This window comes from Carassius auratus, chromosome 2, assembly GCF_003368295.1.
Source record: "Carassius auratus strain Wakin chromosome 2, ASM336829v1, whole genome shotgun sequence".
In the NCBI taxonomy this organism is placed as follows: domain Eukaryota; kingdom Metazoa; phylum Chordata; class Actinopteri; order Cypriniformes; family Cyprinidae; genus Carassius; species Carassius auratus.
This window is the reverse complement of record NC_039244.1, coordinates 12,431,007-12,448,327: the sequence shown is the minus strand read 5'-3', so window position 1 is coordinate 12,448,327 and position 17,321 is coordinate 12,431,007. Positions and strand designations below refer to the sequence as shown.

The following is a 17,321-nucleotide window of genomic DNA, read 5'->3' as shown; positions in this document are numbered from 1 at the left end:
TGCAATATCCATAGCCAAAATAAGCCAAGAGCATTTTAATTGAACTTGATTGTTTGTAATAAGGCTTGACAACCAGAAGACACAGAGAACATTGCGGAAAATAGTGAGCTGGTAAGGGTGCAGTAATACAGTTGTACAGTCATGGAAAATGCTAAAATTACTAAAATATCTTGGAAAAACAGTCGCTTGAATAGTTCCGAAATGGCCTGTTTTACTCTGATATTCTCCAAAGTGTGTTTGTAAGAAAGTGTTTTCTAACATATGGCATATTTCCATGGGTCCTGTACCAGAGATTCTAATGGAATGCTAATTATAAATCTCTTTAGTTCCCTAAATGTCCGGAAATATAATGTCTTGAAAATAGTGGAAACCCTGAGAGAAATCCAAACAAGTCTGACTTTGGTTTCTTGATAGTATGCTCTAGTAATGTTGTGATTCAATGAGAGATGCTCAATGCTGCATGTCGTCCATTGTTCCGTGAACAACCTTCTTGAATTAAGTTCATATTTTCATTTCTTTCTCCTCATAAATGTGTGGAAAAGCCACCTTTGAAACAGCAGTTTCTGATGGATGCTCTATAAAATTGGCCCACCGGTACTCTGGGCCGCTCGGACTTTCCATTCGCTCAGGCTTCTTGGAACCCGGAATGCTGAGATGTCAACTGAAACAAACACGCTTACATTTAGAAATAAAGCGCTCAGTCGAACCCAAGCTGCCACTTCAATTCCAACCAATCTCCAATGTTTGTTAAATAAACTGAGAGAACGAATGTAACTGTAAGCTTTTCCTGGCTGTGCTGCTAATTGGCAAGCGCTGTTGTTTGCTCTCATCGCTGACCGCCAAGGATTTGCTTATTAACAAAAGTCTGCAGAGTTTATCATAAGTTTTAAGTACCCCATTCAAATAGAAGAGATTTCAAGATAACTTTCAAGCCGAAGGTCAGTCATGTGACTTTGTGGACTTGTGTGCATCAATGCATAAGTCTATATGTACAGCAAGAAGCAGATGTCAGGAATGTTGTCTGGTGTTGCTTGTCTTTCAGGGTCTTTTAAAGTTGCTGAAAGTTGGCTTACGGGTGCCCCTTAACTGTCAGGCTTGCTTGTGTTTTAAGATTAAATGAATAGTTCAGTATATTTAACAGAAATGTACTGAAGCATGAAACTTGTAAGTAATTTCAAATTTTTGTGGTTAATTAGAATGTTATGTTTTTTTGTATTGTTAATCAGTATTATACAATTTTTTTCACAACAGCCCTTTTAAGAATCACCGATCTCAAAGCAGTCTTTCTTCTTTCTATCTCAGCACATTTGGTAACCTCTGTGTAGTCATCATCATGGGGTGGTCTGGTGGGCTTCTGGGTGACGTATGAAGATTTTCAATGCAGTTGGTCTGTGTGAATGTGGCTGATGGAGAAGTGGAGTGTAAAGAGCAGACCTGCTTATGTAACCAGAGTCTCTCTCTGAGTTATGGCCCAGCTTTCTAGTTTTGGCAGCCCTTCTGCTGTAGAGTGCTCCCTGATGGCACAAAATTACTCCACAACCACCGCAGACCTTCATCCTGTACAGATCTCAACGATAGCATTTATTAATGTCACAAGGTCATCTTGGCTCATTGCTTTTTTCTATTTCATCCCCAAAGTCTTTCAATGTTAGCTTAATAGTGCACACAGCTCTGCATAGTTTATTTTATTATAAACAGTGAGATCTGTTGCTCAATCTGTCAACAGTAGAGAGTTCAATTTAACACTGGAAATGGCTGCAAGAGGTATTGTGTACTTCTTCCCTGTTGATTGTATTGTTCAAGAAACCTCTAACAGGAGTGTGGTTATTGGTCTACTTAGTTTTGGACCCGTTTTTCTTCGGAACCCTTTTATTATTTTGAAGTGCTTTTCTAGGGACTGTTCGGAGCATGTGAGGAAAGCTCTCTACACACTGGAGAATATATACCGTAAGCATGCTGTCAAACATCAGCTGTCAGTCTCATCTTACCACATAATGATCTTACAACTGCAGAGCCCTTACGAAAGGAAAATATATTTACCAATATATTTCTTAAAATATATTGTGATATATTGTGATACATTATTTTCCCTTTTTATTTTCTAATATTTTATATATTTGAATACATTTAATAATATATTGATGATACATATATTATATAATGTATTGCAAAATATACAAATGATTGCCACTTTAAATATACTGCAATATATTGGAAAAAAAAAATATAAGAATATATACCTAATATATATACATGATATTTTCCAATATACTGCAATATATTTTTGTTTCATAAGGGAGAATCCTTTTTGGCCTGGTTTCATGCTTGTCTTTCTGTCTTAATCAGTCTTACTTTTCAAAATTGTTATGACCAGTCTGAAGGATAAAAATTAGATGACTCACAACATTAGACTTAGCAGTTTATGCAACTGTATAGCCACAGTTTATTGTTTATGTCTTCTAAAGTCACAAAATTAGATCTACAAATGGTAGATGTATTTATATGTGCATGGAGAACCTGAATGATAAAAGTTGAACTCTTTAAATTATATTAGCAACAGTTGCTGTGGGCTATATCTTTTTTGCTAGCTGGATGAAACATCAACACTTCAAATTAATATTGTTGCGTGAATTATACATCTGGCATTTACTGAATTCTTATCTCATCCAGCCTTTCCACTAGTTTTTTTGGTGTAATATAAATTCGCTATAGCTACGGTTTCAGGGGAGGTTCACCCTGTAAATGATTTTAACAAATATCAAGCTTTTATTGGTCCTCAGTTTTAACACCCCATCGAGCTCAATGAAATGCTCTGTAAAGCACAGGCTTGGAAAGTTTCACTTGTTTCTGACTTAAGGAGCTTTGGAAATCAGCATAAACGTCACCTTGTATGAGGACAGGACGCGAGAGAAAGAAAAATCTTTTGCACGTTTGGTTCTTCAAATCACAGACAGGCTAAACCATACCCATTCTAAACATACCCATGGGCCCCAGCAGGCACATAACTGTAATATATAGAAAAATCATGCATTCAAGCAGTAGATATCGGTGACGTGTCACACAGCTGGCCAGCAGAGCTCTCTCACTACTATCAAACAGATGGTGCCTCATTTTAAACAGACTATTAGAGCTTCATCAGACTCACAAATGATCTCCGTTCAGAGCCAGGGATCTCACAGATGAGACTCTACATGGGAGTCCTTTTCTCCACCTGCTGTTATTTCATTAATCACCCTGTACAACAGTGTTTGTGACTCTACATCATTCTCCACCGGCTGCAGGCGGAAGAATCCCCTCTTCTGTGTAATGGGAGAGTCCTGAGAGGGTCATGGAATGTCAGTGGAAATCCTGGACGTGATGAGGCCTGATTTCTGAAAATCAGTAACCGTGTGTTGATTCAGCTGCATCTGAATGTGCCCTGACTTCCAATGTGTTTAAGATCTAAATCCTGTAAATATGAATATAAATAGAATTATATTTCGAGGCTGACTAGCTGAAACTAACTAGAGTAATAAAGCATTTAACTATAAAAAGGTTGAATGCAATTTAGCTTGAATGCAAGGTAAGTCGCTTTGGATAAAACCATCCGCTAAATGCATAAAAGTAAATGTCAATGTTCAATTCTGTTTCTCCTTGTCCGCTTCTTTATATGCTACCAATTAAAGTTTTCAAGATTTATTTTTATTTTTTAAAGAAGTCCCCTCGTCAAGTTGGCATTTATTTAATCAACGATACAGTAAAAACATTAACATTGCAAAATATTAATTCAATAAAAAATAAAAATAAAAGCCTTTTTCTTTTTTTCTTTTATTTTAAAATGTATTTTATTTCTGTAATTGCAAAGCTGAAATTTCAGCGTCACGTGATCCTACAGAAGCCATTCTTAAGTGTTGATTTGAAACATTTCGTAATGTTTTTATGGAAACTGATATTTATTTTTCAAAATTCTTTGATGAACGGAACGTTCAAAAGATCAGCATTTATTTAAAATGGAAATCTTTTGTAACATAAATGTCTTCACTGCCACTGTTGATCAGTTCAGTTTATCCTTTCTGAACTATTAAACTATTTAAAAGTTTTAAAGATCACAAACTTTTTGAATGGTAGTGTGTGTTGGAAAATGTAATATAATTATGAGCAAATGTGGAACTGAGAGAATATTATACAAGCATATTTGCAACCTCCAAAATAATAAGTTGTTTATTTTATTTTTTTATTAAATGAGTACTGGAGCTGCTGTAACAGGTGATTGTCTGTGGAAGCAGTGGAAATATGGAAAAACTGAATAAATGTACAGATGCTTTGGTTGTTCTTTAAAATAATTTATAAAATAAAACTTGCTCTTCAATGAAGTTGTGTAATATTTTACTAACATTTGGTTTTTCTTCAGGTACGATTGATGTAAGTATTAGCATTATCTCAGAATACACAATTTAAATACACAACACTATTTAAAATTGATTACAGTAAAAAAAAATTAAAATAAATAAAAAATCAAATGTTTTGCCTTTTCAAACCTGCAGTGCTCAGTGCTAGTAAAAAGCATGCCATCCTTATAGCCCAAATGGGAATAACTGCATTCACTTCAAAGAATGATCTGTAAAGCCTGATCTAATACAGATACAGCGTGTTGAGTTCCCCTCTGAAAGGTCTCCAGGAATGCTGTGTTTGATGGTTGCATATACAGGCTGATGAGGTTTGGTAAAAGCATTCTCTTGATCCTAATCTGACAAATCACCATTGAGTCTCACAGTGAAAGGAGTCCTAATGCCATGCAGGGATAACACTCCCACATTTAGCTGTATTCAGACAGCTCCTCTGAAGTTTCAGACCTGATTTTCAGCGTTATTTCGAGCTGATGACTACTAGATGAGCAGACGAATGTGTTCTGTCTGATGATGTGCCAGACTGGGGCTCATGGGAACTCATGAGAGAAAATCACCATGCCTGATTTCAATCTCTGGACTTTTAGAGTGGCAGTTCTATTATGAGGTTTATATGCATGTGTGTAGTTTCTCGTGTGTTTTTTTTTAATGCTCTTGACTGCTTATAAAATATACAGTTATGTCTTACAAAAAAAACAAAAAAAAAAAACAAATTCAAGCCCAGCCCTACTTTCAGCTGTTTCAGACAGATATAGGTCACAAAAGGAAAAAGAAGCTCAACTTCCATTTCATGTTGAATTTAATAAGTACTGGCAAATACCGTATAAGTAAGCCATATGTTGAGTGACTGTGGCACAAAAGCCTAAACCGAATGGTACTTTTTCGGGTTTGGATGACCAGTTGTTTTATCTGGGAGTTAGTGTATTAGGAGAAAAGATCCTAATACAGAGTTCCTTTTAGGTCAAAGCTAAAGAAAAGAAGTTCTGCTCTCAGAACCTTCATGGGCTGATTATATGGTCAGACCACATTCACGTACATTATACCACTGTTGCAGTGATAGAAAGCACAGACTGGGACCACATTGGTATGGTAAACTGCTCTGGGATTGAAAAGCTGGAACTAAAGGCTTTGTTGGATAGCAATCGTGAAAATACAGCCATCCAACGAGACACAGCATTTTTCCATAATGTCTGAATGTAATTGGCTCAGAGTTTCTCCACGTCCAATGACCCATGAGTATATATGAATATACATTTGCTAAATCCTACGCTATCCTTGTAGTTTAAGGTGTATTGATCTAGCCAAGGACTAAATAGAATGATACAGAATGTCCTGCCCCAACATCCTATTTCAGTTGGAAATGTGTGAACACAGGGAAGGACATTGTAAAGCCATTTCACATAGTCTATAAAGACTATCTTAAAAGTCTGGAGCTGTTTTTTCATGGCCTAGTGGTCGAACCACCCTGGTAATTGTGAGTATGAAGAGGCCCACAGTAAGAATCAGACAAAAACCCAAACATATTTCTATAGTTCTTGACAGTATGGTGGGATTCATGACCTTCATCACTCATCTTGTTTTTCTGCACAATGTCAACACAGTTCATTCATTTTTCATTGTTGGTAGTAAATGTTTAATTCATAAATGTTTCATTTAATTTTATTGTTTTAAGCCACGACAGTTACCAATGATTTCTTACCAATGATTTCTTTGGTAGAATTATTTATTTTCACTTGATGGCTATTCATTTTGTATTTTGGTTAACAAGTAATGTAGTAGGTCCCTAGCTGTCAAGGGTTCATGGTAAAGGGTTATTGATCTATCCAACAGGAGAATGAGAATAAGAGCAGGGAACCCCATCATCAACATGAATGAATGACTTTGGCTGACATCAGACTGTGTTAGCATATGAATTCTTTGGAGTAGTGTGACACCATCAGCTTCCTCAGACCTGCAGCACAGCCAATGCTTTTCCCTGCCATTTTTCATAATGCTTTAAGGTCATTTAAACCACAAGGTTGTCATATATGTCATACATACAGTATATACATTATGTTGAGAGCTGTCACTTCATCTTATCTAAATCTCTATTAAGTTTTTCTTTTCCACTCAAGAAGTCATTTCCTCAAACCAGACTGACATTAATGGAGCAGATTTAACCAAAAAGGAAACTGAATGCACACGTTTGATAAGGAGAAAGACCGAGCATGCTGTTTTTCATTGAGACCATTTCAACCAAGCTGAATGCAAATAACTGAGAATCTATTTATAGGCTTTTATTTATAAATGATATTCCGATCACAGGTCTCCCTTTGATTTGTCAGTTATATAATATATAATATAACAATGCTATATATAATATTTAATATACATGGTCTGGTCAAATGAAGTAACAGAATAAACACGTAAGTTACTATTTCTTCCCACTATACGTTTGCATCTTTGAACATTTATAGTGTTGTCCAAACCACGGTACTTGGTACCAATTTTGAAATGAACTGTTAACTGTTTAATAAAATGTCCAAAAAGGTTTTGCTTTCATACCTAAATTTGTACAGAGACGGGTTACATTTACTGCCATTCGTACTCACCACTGAAATGTTGGTATTGTGACAAAAGTAGTACTGCTTTGTAATAGTGATTTAAAAAAAAAAAAATTAACAACCACAAGGTGCTCTCAAGCTCAAGATCCTTCCTCTTTCTCACTAGGTTTTCTTTGGAATTTTTCTGAGGAGAGAGGCACAGTAGAGTTTGCTAATATCATATACTATATTCTGAAACATATCGACCATAGGAACAATGCACAATATTTAATGCACAATTCATGGTCTGGAAGGGTTTCAGTTGTGGCTGGTATCACAAATCCTTCATATTTTTCTGCCCACTGCTAAACAGAAAACATATTTCATAATCTAGTCAGTTTCTCCTCTCGTTTGAGTATCTTGTTTCATTTCGAAGTATGCAAAATCTTATGGAAGTTAAATTGAAATTGCTAATGACGTTTTATGATGACCTTAAAAGAAGCTAAAGCAGTGACACTCCCCAGGTTTAGAGGAGCTTGCTATAAGGTTATATTTTTAATTACATTATATACATCATACATTTACACTTCATATAAGCGGTGAGAACCTTGTCATGAATAGCTCAATCATATTTTTACCACTGTGAGATCAATAAACATCTACTAAAAAGCAAATACAAAAGACATGCAAACAGACAAAAAGACAAAATAAAGGCATAATGAAACATCTATAAAAATATCTGTCATGTAGACTGATCTACAATCCACTTAGACACATAATCTTTTGACTATTTTATACAGAAAGTGCTGCATACAGTACTTTAATAAAGTGTTTAAATTACCGTTAATAAGCAAATATCACATCGTAGGTCACCTGATGGCCATTGTCCCATGCATATAGCATACGTTCCTTAGGATTGTAGTCGATTTGTGTGGTGTAGGTGTAGTTGTTTACAAAAGGGAGGCGGGGAATCATCTGGGTGTGTGTATGCGTGTCGAATGCATAGGAAATATTGGCCTGCGTGTGCTGGAAACTGTCGACGGCGTACAGAACGCCACAGATGATGAAGCAGTTTCCGTAGTAGTTCCTCCTCAGGCCCGTCCTCCAGCTCTCCTCTTTCTGTAAGTCAGAAGGTCGGAGCTTGCTCAGGATGATCACTTCCTGGTGAAACCCCTCTTCATCCAGAGCTGGGTACACTAACCATAACCCGCTCTCATCCACACCAAAATCAAAGTCTGAACGTCCTCCCCAACTCCAGGGAGCATCCTCCTCCTCTAATACTGCGTCATGAAGGGTGCTCCAAGCTGCTACATAACGGAGACGAAGATCAAACCTGATTATATCACGAGAAAAGGCTCTATTGTAAAAGAAAGAGCCACCGTAGACCACATGGCCAGTGCCAATCCAGTTGTAGGGGAGTTTGTAGGAGTTGCTAAACTGCCCTGAGAGAAAAAGAAGAGAAACAAATGTCACGATGCTCCTGCAAGGGACCTCCTTCATAAAATATAAAAGCAGCTGTTTATATTTAGCAAGTATGACATCATGGCATATTGTTTTATGAGAAACATCTTTCATTGAGAAAAATCTTAATAAGATATTGTTTTTTCCACACAAGACTACACAACCAATTAAAAGTTTGGGATCTGTAAGAATTTGTAATGTTTTTGAAAGAAGCATGCTCACCAAGACTCTATACATTTGATCTAAACTAAAATAAAATAAGTTTTTAAAATAAATAAAACTATTTTTCAATTTAGAAATAACATTTTCAATTTGAATAAATTCTGAAATGTAATTTATTTCTTTGATTGCAAATCACTCCAATCTTCAAAAAAAATAAATAAATGTTTAATGCATTTAGCAGACGCTTTTATCCAAACATTTTTTTTACCTAACATGCGTTCCCTGTGAATTGAACCCACAACCACAACACAATGCTCCACCACTGAGCCACAGGAACACTGTCAATGTCACATGACACTTCATATTCTCTTGGAAACTGTGAAACATTTTTTCAGCATTGTTCGATGAACAGCATTTATTTGAAATAGAAATGTTTTGTAACATTGTAAATTGCTTTACTGTCGCTTTTAATCAATTTAATGTGTCCATGCTGAATAAATGTATTGATTTCTTAAAAAAAAAAAGGCATATACACTGAATGGCAGTTATTATAATTATTTGTTACTATTATTAAAATAAAGCAGTATCGATTTTAATGTTACACGTACCTCGTTTAAAGGAGTCCATATCACGGAATTCCAGAAGCTGTTTTCCATAGTAGTAGTCAGTCACATAAATAACTTTTCCATTGCCCTTTGGGTCTTTCATCCATGCACCTTCATTTTTGCCATATGTGTTGTGTGTAACAGGATCAGCAATGCTTGCTAATGTGTCCTTGCAGATCCCTGTAAACAACCAAACCAGAGAGGAAGCATCTATATACCACGGCCCCTCTAAACTCTAAGTTTACTTTCTTCTAAACTTGATGTGGAATCAAGCTTACCTTGTTCTTTGGTCTTCTTTGGAGGTTGTGTGCTTGTTTGAGTTGTAGCTTCATCCCAGGTAAGTTTGGACTTCTTTGCAGGTGCTGTGACACTGGCCAGCTGTGGCACTGCAAGAGGAGTCGAGGATGCTGCTTTGGTGCTTGGTGACTTTATGGTAGTTAAAGGGATTGAGGTTGGCAGGACTGTCCTTGTTGTTGTAATTGTGCTTGACTTCTTGGCTTTTACAGTCTCTTCTTCCGTTTGTCTTGTTAGATTTGGCATGATTGCAGCAGTAGGGTCTCCATTCTGTGTGTTGAGGGTCGTTGACGGTGTCTGGGTCACTGTCGCAGCGGTTCCAGGTCTAGTAACAGATGCAGGCAGCTCTTGCTTATGGAGCTGGTCTTCAATGATTAAATCCACAGAGCCATCGCCTCTCACAACCTCATGTGCTGCTGTGGCTAATGAGAGAACAAACACAAAATGCTTAGTTTAACTTCAGCCTACTCTTGTTTGTACAGTTTCACCTATAACCTGAAAAAAAAAATGCTGTTGACAATATTACAGAAATCTACATTCTTTAAATTCATATTTTTATTTAGCCAAAACACATTAAATTGATCAAAAGTGGCAGTAAAACATTTGCTATGTTTCAAAGGATTCCTTAAAAAAAAACAAGAAATGTCTCTTAAGCACCAAATTAGCAATGATTTCTTAAAGAGTGTGACACTAAAGACTAGTACTTTTTAAACTAGTATATTTTTTCAAAAACTAGTAATATTTTTTTATCAAATAATTGTAGACTTTACGAGGATATTAGACTCCTTTCAAAATATTTAAATACAGTAATGCATTTATATGAAATAAAATAATAAATAAATATAAATATTTAACAACAAATTTGAAATGTACTTTTGACTATAAACGAATAGTTGTTTATTGTATACAGAAATGTGATTTTCATTTACAGTGCATTATGGGAATGTAGTTCATTTAAGTAAATGTCGTGATAACACCCCCCACCCACATTTTCATATGACTATTTTTTCTTAAATCAATCTTTATTTTAAATCAAATATTGCGGGGTTTTTTAATCCCTATAGATTAAATAAATGGGGAAAATACTTCTGGAACCAAGGTTGCTGAGAAAATAATAAGGGTGGTCACTGTGTAATGATAATAAGTGATATTAACTTGCATTTGGCTTCTCAACATTTTTCGTACTAAACCTTAACCCTAAACATGAGAACATGTTGTTGATCCTTCTCAGTATTTTTCTCAGTTGACATCCCATAAGAGCTGCAACCACAAAAGTTGCAATTCTAGTGATTATTACATTAAAACGAGCTGTTGGACACTCACTATGCTCTTCCCATTCACTGTCCTCCATTGTGTTGGCCTTGTAGAAGGTCATGCTTTTGATGGTCATGCCATTGGGACCTGCTTTGGTCTTTGCTGGTTTATGCTTCTCCTCCTGTCCCTCAGAGTTGCTTCTCTTCAGCACAGGTTTGTTGGAGCCCTGACTCCCAACAAACTTCTCCTCATATTTCCTCTGGCCAGGAAGAAACACAAATGCATGTGATTAACCCGAATCAAATTACTGTATCAAATAAGAAGCATTAATTGTCTCTTTCAAAAATCGCCCAGTTTGTGGCTGCATAAATGTCCTGAATGAGATGAAGGGGAATTTGTGGTGTATTAATGACTTGAGCATGTTGTGGGGAAGTTGCATGGCTTTGTTGCCTATTTCTTCCAGACTCTCTGGAACAGTTAATCTGACCACTGTTTCCACTGGGGAAAGTTTGGTACTGGGGGTAATGTAGATGACATTTGCAGCATGTATTTGTGCATATATTTCGGCAGTTGTCATCTGTGAAGTGAGACTAATATGAGCCTATAAAGGCCTTTCTAATGGACTGAGCTAGTGTGTGCTGTATCTGTACCTCAGTGTGAGCAAAAGCAGCTGCCGCAGTCTTCTGCAGTGAGGGCTCCAGCACGCTGAGACGTTTCTTCTTCTCTTCCCGTTGGTTGGACCGAGGCCCCTTCCCTTGCACTTTTTCACCTTTCACGCTCACTTTGTCTTTTGTGGGGTTTCCTGAAAAAGACTGTAAGGAGAATGTAAACACAGTGGAGGTCCATGGGAGGCAGTTCCACCCAACCACCTGAACTCAATTCCACTTTGTCCAATGGCAACATTTGAAAGCAGACAGCGATTTCTGTTGCCTTGGTAATACTAAATAGTGTATAGAAAGCACTTTATATATATTTTTATATATACCATGACTGGATTGGTCTTCTTGTGATGGTGCTTATGTGGAAAAGGAGGCTCTAAATTAAACCAAATTATATTGTGTCAAAAAGTGTGGGTATATACACTCTTAATCAAAAATTAAGCTTCCAAAAGAGATTTATTTTACTGATTGATTGATTGAAGAACCATTTTGGGTTTTTTAACTTTTTGTGAACAAATCCTAAAAGAACCATTTTTTTTCTTAGTGTGAGCAACATAAAAAAAGACCTTTAATGCAATATATTCATGGGTAATGGAACTATGGATGGCAATGAAGAGCCTTTATTTTTTTAAAGTGTATATATATATATATATATATACCGTATGTGTGTGTGTGTGTGTGTGTGTGTGTACATTTATAAATGAAATGTACTATATATTCTTATAAGCATTAGATAAGACATAACTCAGAACCACTGTTTATAGTTCACAAATATTTATACATGCTAATATTTCTGAAAACAAGTTTTAATATTGCACTCACTTTCTCTATATTATCAACCCGTTCCAGAAGCTTTGTTGTGACGGAGTGAAGCTTTAACAAGTCCATCCCATAAAATGCTCCCTCTAGCAGGTCCATTATGGTCGAGAGCTGAACCATCAAGATATAAATAAATCAATACGATCAAGTATCTTCTATCAACATCAGTGCATGAATCTGGTCTCTGTCTCCCCATGAGCCCTGAGTTCAAAACTCTTTACCTTCACATCATCCCGTCCGGCTTCTTGCAGCTTCTTAAACCTGAAGTCTCCCTCACAGGGATTGAGGGCAGAGGGAGGGGCGATGCAGGCACACTTCTTACAGCTGGGTCCTGCAGTGACTGTCTCCACTGTGTAGAAGTCCTCAGCCCTGGCATGGCCCTCTTCAATGCGCTTGCATGAGCTCCTGCTTAGAGGCTTTACTACACACTTACACTGACAGCCTGAGCCCTCAGACAGAGTCTTAACTTTATCATAGTCCCCAATGAGCTATTGGAGGAAATAATGACAGTGAATAATGCAATCATATATACAGTACAGACCAAAAGTTTGGACACAGCTTCTCATACAAAGAGTTTTCTTTATTTTCATGACTATGAAAATTGTAGAGTCACACTGAAGGCATCAAGGGCTATTTGACCAAGAAGGAGAGTGATGGGGTGCTGCGCCAGATGACCTGGCCTCCACAGTCACCGGACCTGAACCCAATCGAGATGGTTTAGGGGTGAGCTGGACCGCAGACCGAAGGCAAAAGGGCCAACAAGTGCTAAGCATCTCTCGGGGAACTCCTTCAAGACTGTTGGAAGACCATTTCAGGTGACTACCTCTTGAAGCTCATCAAGAGAAAGCCAAGAGTGTGCAAAGCAGTAATCAAAGCAAAAGGTGGCTACTTTGAAGAACCTAGAATATGACATATTTTTTGTTGTTTCACACATTTTTGTTATGTATATAATTCCATATATAATTCCACATGTGTTAATTCATAGTTTTGATGCCTTCAGTGTGACTCTACAATTTTCATAGTCATGAAAATAAAGAAAACTCTTTGAATGAGAAGGTGTGTCCAAACTTTTGGTCTGTACTAATATATATATATATATATATATATATATATATATATATATATATATATATAAAGATCAACCCTAATTAAAGTTTAAAATAGTGCTTTTAAAATAGGCTTATAGCTATTATTAGATTTACATACGTATTTTACTACTTTTTTTGGGTCAAAACCCACTTAAATAACTTAAATAGTCTATTACATATAAATTTAAATAATTTAAATAATCGAACACGTTATTATTATCATTATTTCTACATTTTTTTTTTTTTTTACTTTTTTTGGTCAGAAATCACTATATATATAATTTAGTATTTACATAAATTAATAATAATAATAATGCAAAATACACTCTCACACTGACTATCCTATGTTCATGTAATCATCATTTAATTTTTGATCAAGAGGAATTACCTGTGTTAAGATGTTTTCTTGATTGTCCATTTCGTCTTCTAGAGTTGAACGGCTGTCTATATCGTCAGCAGTCTGTTGCTCCATCAGATTGGCTCGTGTCAAACAAAATGCGCCCCAGCAAAAAATTAAAAACAATAATTCCATCATGCAAATCGATCAGACAAGAAGAGTTGCTAATTTTTAGTAAGTTAACGTGGAGTCTTTTGTTTTCTTCGCAGACAAAAATGCAGTTAGGCTGCTCTTTATGAAACCTATGTACTTCGAAATATCAATCAATAGTCAATTCATTAATTAATATGTAAAGTGTTGATGATGACGTCAAAAATGTCCTAAGTTTGGTGAAAGCAGTTGCTTATGGTTTCTACAGACAGAAAGAAGACCTGCGTGTTGGATTGCCGGTGATGAATGGATATTTGAAAGGTTTGCTGCAAGTCGATGGGGAGGAACCTAAAAACAGGGAGGAGTTCTGCCATTAGATCAATGACAAACCCATGCTTTACTGCTCCACAATAAATAAATGTGGTACAAAGATTACAAAATTATTTAATGATGATAATAATAATAATAATTATTATTATTATTAATAATAATAATAATAATAATAATAATAATAATAATAATAAAACCACACAGGTAATGTAAACATAAAATACCATGTTCATACAAAGTATTCAAAATCATTATGGCAACATGTCTTATGAAAAAAATATTTTAGATAAATTCAATAGTTATAGTATAAAACAAACAAACACAAACAAACAAACTCTATTTTAGAAAGACATCATGATTTTACTGAATAAACTCTCATAACACCTAAGAAGCTTCCTCTGAAGTAGAGCTTTTACGCCATCTACTGACAATTTTATTAATTGCAGGTCTTCAAATGCCCTTTTCCACTCCACTGAATAATGTAAGACATATGTACTTTTCTTCGTACATCACAAGCAAATCAGTGGCGAAATGATTATATTCTAGCTGTAATTGATGTAATTGAGATGACACTCGGCTAATGTCTCTAACTTGTATAACAGGACCCCCGCAATGGCCAGATACACAATATAATAAGGGAAAATAAATAAATAATGTAAGAAAATAAGTAGTGTAAGAAAACATTAATTTGTTGAACTTATGAAAAATAAATAATTATTATTATTAACCTTTTTTTTTCTTCAGTGAAACTGTATGATTTTAATAACCATTGGTGTTGGACATGGTGGTATTTTTCGAAGAGACTCATAAGATGAAGACATTAAGAGATATGCTTATGTTACATGTGTTATTCAACATCCTTGCTACTTGTGTAAAACTGGATATGCAACTAACTCTCTCTCTCTCTCTCTTTCTCTCTCACTCACCCATTCATATCTCATGTACACATGCTCTCTCTACTGCATAAGAACACTTAAATTAGGGGGGCACAGACTGTCCTAAATCTCAAAGTGAACTGTCCTGGATTACCAAAAGCAAACGCTTTTTCTTTTTTCAGTTTTTAGATTTGTTTTAAGCAGAAACAATCTTACCAAAACAGTATGATTAGTTAGTACTGACTACCTGAGCATAATAATAATAAACTAAAATAAATAGCTGGATGTCTGTTACAGTAGGTCTCAAATAATAAACCACAATATGTGTACTTTACAATGAATTTTGAAAAGAATACACTTTCTGGTTGTCAAAACGTGTAGTACATCAGTGGATATACTGTATGTACTCTTCTAAGATGCCTGTAACCTGAGGCAAACTGACTTTTAGCTAAAAGTCACTGCAGATATTTCTAAAAATAGGAACTAAAGAAGACTGTCCTGAGAAAAGTTGTAGTATTTTGATTGATTAATTTATTTTGTATCTAATGCACAAAACACTCCATAGTGTCCAAATACAATTTTAAGGTCACTGTAGAGTCATTCTTAATGCCAAATATGTAAAGAAGTTCATCCTCTATTGATGGGGTAGTCTGTGTGTTTCATTTCTAATTCTGCTTCCATTACAAAAGCATGTAAACTCCTTACACTGTACAGGATTGCTTCATGATGGAACATATGTAAACATATTCATCCAATATCATAACTGTCGAACATAATGATGGTGTCATGGATTTTGAGGTGTCCTGGGTACTCTAAAATACCTGACAGATAGCTCTTTGTAATTTTATGATTACATTTTATGTAATCATAAAAAGCCTATTGTGTAGCAATGCCCTACAGCAGTGTGAAGCTTTTCTTGACACTGACTCACACCTACAAGTATGTTGTCATAGGTCTTTAATCAAAAGCTATGGTTTTCATCACAGGTGTCTATTGTTTCATATATCAGGTATCAGCAATAGCCTGGCATTGTTCCAGCGTGGAGGTTGTTTAAAGAAATTTACATTAGCCCAAAATTGCTGAAATTGTGAATGAGTCTGTTTCTTCATCAGAACAGATTTGGAGAAATTTACCATTACATCACTTGTTTTCCAATATATCCTCTGCAGTGAATGGGTGCCGTCAGAACGAGAGTCCAAACAGCTGATTAAAACATCACACTAACTCACAAGTACGACTCAGTTTATCAGTTGAGATCTTATGAAGTGAAAAACTGTTTTTAAGAAACAAATCCATCATTAAGGTGTTTTTAAACCTTAAACAGTGCTTGATCTGTGCATATTTTTCTCCTGATTCAGCTGAGACAAACTTTTCACTGGAGAACGCGATAGCCTATTATGGATAGTGGACTTTGACGGTAAAAAAGTCCTACTGGATTTGTTTTATTATAAACATACAGCTTTTCATTCACAAGATGTTGATTGATGGACTGGAGTCGTGTGGATTATTCTGATGTTTTTATCAGCTGTTTGAACTTTCATTCTGACAGCAGCCAATCACTGCAGAGAATCCTCTGGTGAGTAAGAAAAGCTAAATTTCTCAAAATCTGTTCCAATAATAATAATAATAATAAAAACGCATCTTGGATGAGGCCTGAGGGGGAGTAGATTTTAATGCAAATTTTAATGTTTGTGTTTTACTTTGACTGCATCTTATTATGCTACTGAGTGGATTGCTTTGATGTTTTATTTAACAAATGTAATCCTCATTTATATTGGAAGCAATAGCAAAAGAATAGTGGAATGCACAGTCAGGGAAATCAGTGGTGTGACACAGGCTCTTTGGTGGGGTGTCTGAACATGCTTTTGTTGTCAAAAACCTACATTTATTGTGGCATGAGAAGAACAGATTCATTATCTAAAGTGTTAATTTATGTGATTGTAACACGTCCAAGGTTCCAATAATGAGCATTGTGTTTAGCTCTTAATCTTAAAAAAGTTTTTAACCAGAATTTTCTGGCTGTTAAATAACATAATAAATGAAACAACAATAACAACAACAACAGCAGACCTTATGCAATTTAAATGTAAATTTGCATCAAATTGGTGTTTAGACATACATTTTCCCATTGCAACTGACAGCATTAATTTATAATTTTCTATATGCAGAGGAAGAAACATGCCACAATAACCCCTTAAAATTCTAAGATTTAACCCTTTATAAACATTGTCTCTGCATATGTAACTTATTAATTTGATTTGTTATAAAAAGAATATGGCAATTACATGAAACTGACAGGCTGTGATCAGCTGATAAAAACTGCCAGGTAATTTCTAAGGCATTTGTTGAACTTTTTCCTGTAGTTTACTCAGACCGTTTA

General features: G+C 35.6%; 1 protein-coding gene across 1 annotated transcript; it reads right to left on the bottom strand.

The window, feature by feature from the left end:
- Positions 1 to 6,925: 6,925 nt before the first annotated feature.
- Positions 6,926 to 14,029, bottom strand: LOC113115877 (olfactomedin-like protein 2B). Its single transcript, XM_026283573.1, has 8 exons — positions 13,638 to 14,029; positions 12,383 to 12,649; positions 12,165 to 12,272; positions 11,334 to 11,495; positions 10,753 to 10,942; positions 9,414 to 9,851; positions 9,139 to 9,315; positions 6,926 to 8,349 (listed from the first exon to the last, which is right to left on the bottom strand). Exons 1-8 carry the CDS (start codon positions 13,782 to 13,784, stop codon positions 7,751 to 7,753), a joined length of 2,088 nt encoding a protein of 695 aa, XP_026139358.1. The 5' UTR covers positions 13,785 to 14,029; the 3' UTR covers positions 6,926 to 7,750.
- Between the last annotated feature and the right edge of the window lie 3,292 nt (positions 14,030 to 17,321).